Source organism: Temnothorax curvispinosus, unplaced genomic scaffold (assembly GCF_003070985.1).
Source record: "Temnothorax curvispinosus isolate PA1 unplaced genomic scaffold, ASM307098v1 QBEX01009444.1, whole genome shotgun sequence".
NCBI lineage: Eukaryota > Metazoa > Arthropoda > Insecta > Hymenoptera > Formicidae > Temnothorax > Temnothorax curvispinosus.
In genome coordinates, this window is record NW_020219224.1 from 13,754 (window position 1) to 16,543 (window position 2,790).

Genomic DNA, 2,790 nt, shown 5'->3' on the forward strand with positions numbered 1-2,790 from the left:
GTCGACGTATGCTACAAGTGCTTTTTTGTTTGCATGCGTGCTATTGCGTGCTATCCTAAAGAATCTCAACAAATATGACTTCTGATACAAAAATTATATAATATAATATGACAACTGAGCACGATGTATGCAATAGCAAAGTTACACATCTATCGAAATGACTTTAAGGAAGATGTAAAGAGATTATTTCTTTATTATTTTTTAAAAATATTTTTATTTTACGATAATGATTGATTGAAACAGCCGACTAAAACAGCCGACTATAAAATTACTTTTATATATAGATACGTTTTCCTTCGCGATTACGACAATCAAATTGATAATAAAAAATTGCTTTTTGCTACGATATTTTATCTTCACTGTAAAATACCTTATTATCTTATAAGTAAATATATTTTTTAATTAAGAAAGTGGAGAATGCCAATGTTGCATTAAATTTTATATTACTTTTCACATTTTTGCAAGTTCAAAAAAGTTTTCAATCTGCAACTATAGTATATTATTTCTTCAGAATAATTTATAGTATAATTAATTGCCGTCAATAAACTAAAAAGTTTATAAATTAAAAAAACTCAAATCTAATTGTAAGTAAATATTACACTATGTGTAATAATAAAAAATAAAAATTTTGCTTATTTTGTTATTTGTTATATGATACTCACGATCCAGCATCATTATTCATAGCTGTCTAATTAAATCAAGCCTTTATGATGTACTTATGATGTACTTATTACTTTAAGTGTGATAAAAAATTTTTAACAATATTCAGAATTTATTGACATTGGTCTCTTATAAATAAGTAAATCAATAAAACATTAAAGACGCTTTCACCTCGAAAGTTGGATTAATTCTCTGCCGACGATGCTCGTAAAATGATCTCTATCTTTCTCAACCGGAGGTCATGCAATATATCTAACATTTTTTTTACTTCGAGCAACACATTTATTCTATGATATATTCAATAATAGTGTTATATGTCCACTCACACGGCTATAATATATCTCAGTACATGATTTAATCGTTAAAGCAAACTTATAAAAAAATAAATTTAAAAACAAGTTTAAATTTCTTCCTTAGAAAATATAAATATATATATCTATTAACCCTCCGTCTGACAACGTTATTTGGGATCTTTCGATTGACAACGTGGATCGGTAGATGTGTCGCCTTTGACGTTATTTCCCCATAACCTTAAAGTATTTTAAAAAATCTTAAACAATTCATAAAACATGTGTGTTAACATTGTAGATAACGTTTTTATATGTAGTCATTTTGATAAACATCGTTTATTTAATATTTCCTGCCGGGCTTGTAAATTTTACGAGCAGATGTTGTTTTGGCTCGAACGCTGGTGACTGTCAAACGGAGAGCTAAGAAATTGTTAGGTTAACTGCAGGTATCATACCGTTCCGTATTGCTTTGTAACTACGATCAAACTTTATAATTACTACAACCAAATGAGTAACCAAATGATATTGTTTAGTTAACTCAAAAAATTTACCAAATTTTGCTTAATCAACCAAAAAATCCTTCCATTTTGCTATCGTAACAAAATTATTTATTATCTGTGAACAACTATATTTTTTTGTTACCATTAGTATAACTTTTCTCTCAGTGCATGGATTTGATAAATTTTACATTAAAATTAAAATTCTGTGTACATAGCGCGGTCGGAATTCTTCAAAGTCGATTTTCCCGAGTTTTTCTGAAAAGCGCGCCTTAATACTTTGGGAAATTGATGTCCGAGTGATGACCCTCAAGTACAGTAAGTACGAAAAAAAACAAAAATCCGTTAGCCTGAAGGTCCCCTTGTTAGATATATACTTTAATGCATACTAAAAAATTGTCACAAATTATAAAACTACTGAAAAAGTCTTACGAATGTATATCATGTCTTAATATTGATTTTAAGAAATTATTAGTTAAATATAATATTTCTCTATTTTAGATAATATTCAGCCAGTAAAATTCGCATATTACGAGAGCTTCATGAACAAATATGCGTATGTGGTCGGTTGGAAAAAAAATAACACGGCTAGCGAAATTATGTGGGATACAATGAAACTTAAGTACGCCACGTTGCCGATTATAAAAAATAATATATGCAGGCAATACTGGCCCATCAACGACAATCACATTTGCACTGCCGCAGAATTTGGAAAATTCGCTTGTCCCAAGGTAAAACATAATTACAAATAATAAAGTTATTGTTTATGACAATATATACTACAAAAATTGCAAGTATAAGTGCAATATTCTAATTCGCGCAGCATAAATAATATTATATCGTTTTAGTCTGCAGCTTTAATAAATAAAATTCGAAAGTTTCTCTCTTTTCGTAACAGTTATTTAATATTCGTTAAATAATATTTTATTTTTAGAAAAACAGCAGTGATCCTCTCATCGTAAGAAAAAATGGCCAGGACTTTCAAATAGGTATTATGACTTACGGAGACCAATCTTGTCCTGACAACTTACCTGGAGTGTATATTAAGGTTTCTGCATATATAGAATGGATTCGCGAAGTTATGAAGCGACAGAGTTGGGAAGTAACTCGTTACAAAAAGCTCTAATAGACGTCTACTAGACGTCCATCATGGAGATTAAAAACCTCCATTAAACATCCATGTAACTTCCCATGGACGTCTATTTAGCATCCATAGTTCCGCATTTCACATCTCCATTGGACCTCCATTAGACGTATTGATAGATCTCTTTTAGACGTCATATAGATTAACGATAGATGTTTCATAGAGCTTCGATGGATAATTAAAATATTTTAACTAAACG

The 2,790-nt window shown here is 29.7% G+C and overlaps 1 protein-coding gene across 1 annotated transcript; it reads left to right on the plus strand.

The window, feature by feature from the left end:
* The first annotated feature begins 1,749 nt into the window (after window positions 1-1,749).
* LOC112459010 (chymotrypsinogen B-like) lies at window positions 1,750-2,573 on the plus strand. Its single transcript, XM_025022874.1, has 3 exons — window positions 1,750-1,765; window positions 1,949-2,178; window positions 2,382-2,573. Exons 1-3 carry the CDS (start codon window positions 1,750-1,752, stop codon window positions 2,571-2,573), a joined length of 438 nt encoding a protein of 145 aa, XP_024878642.1.
* The last annotated feature ends 217 nt before the right edge of the window (window positions 2,574-2,790 follow it).

Coding starts and splice junctions, on each gene's coding strand:
- LOC112459010 (XM_025022874.1), top strand. Junction 2,179..2,381: donor GAAAATTCGCTTGTCCCAAG/GTAAAACATAAT, acceptor TTTTATTTTTAG/AAAAACAGCAGTGATCCTCT.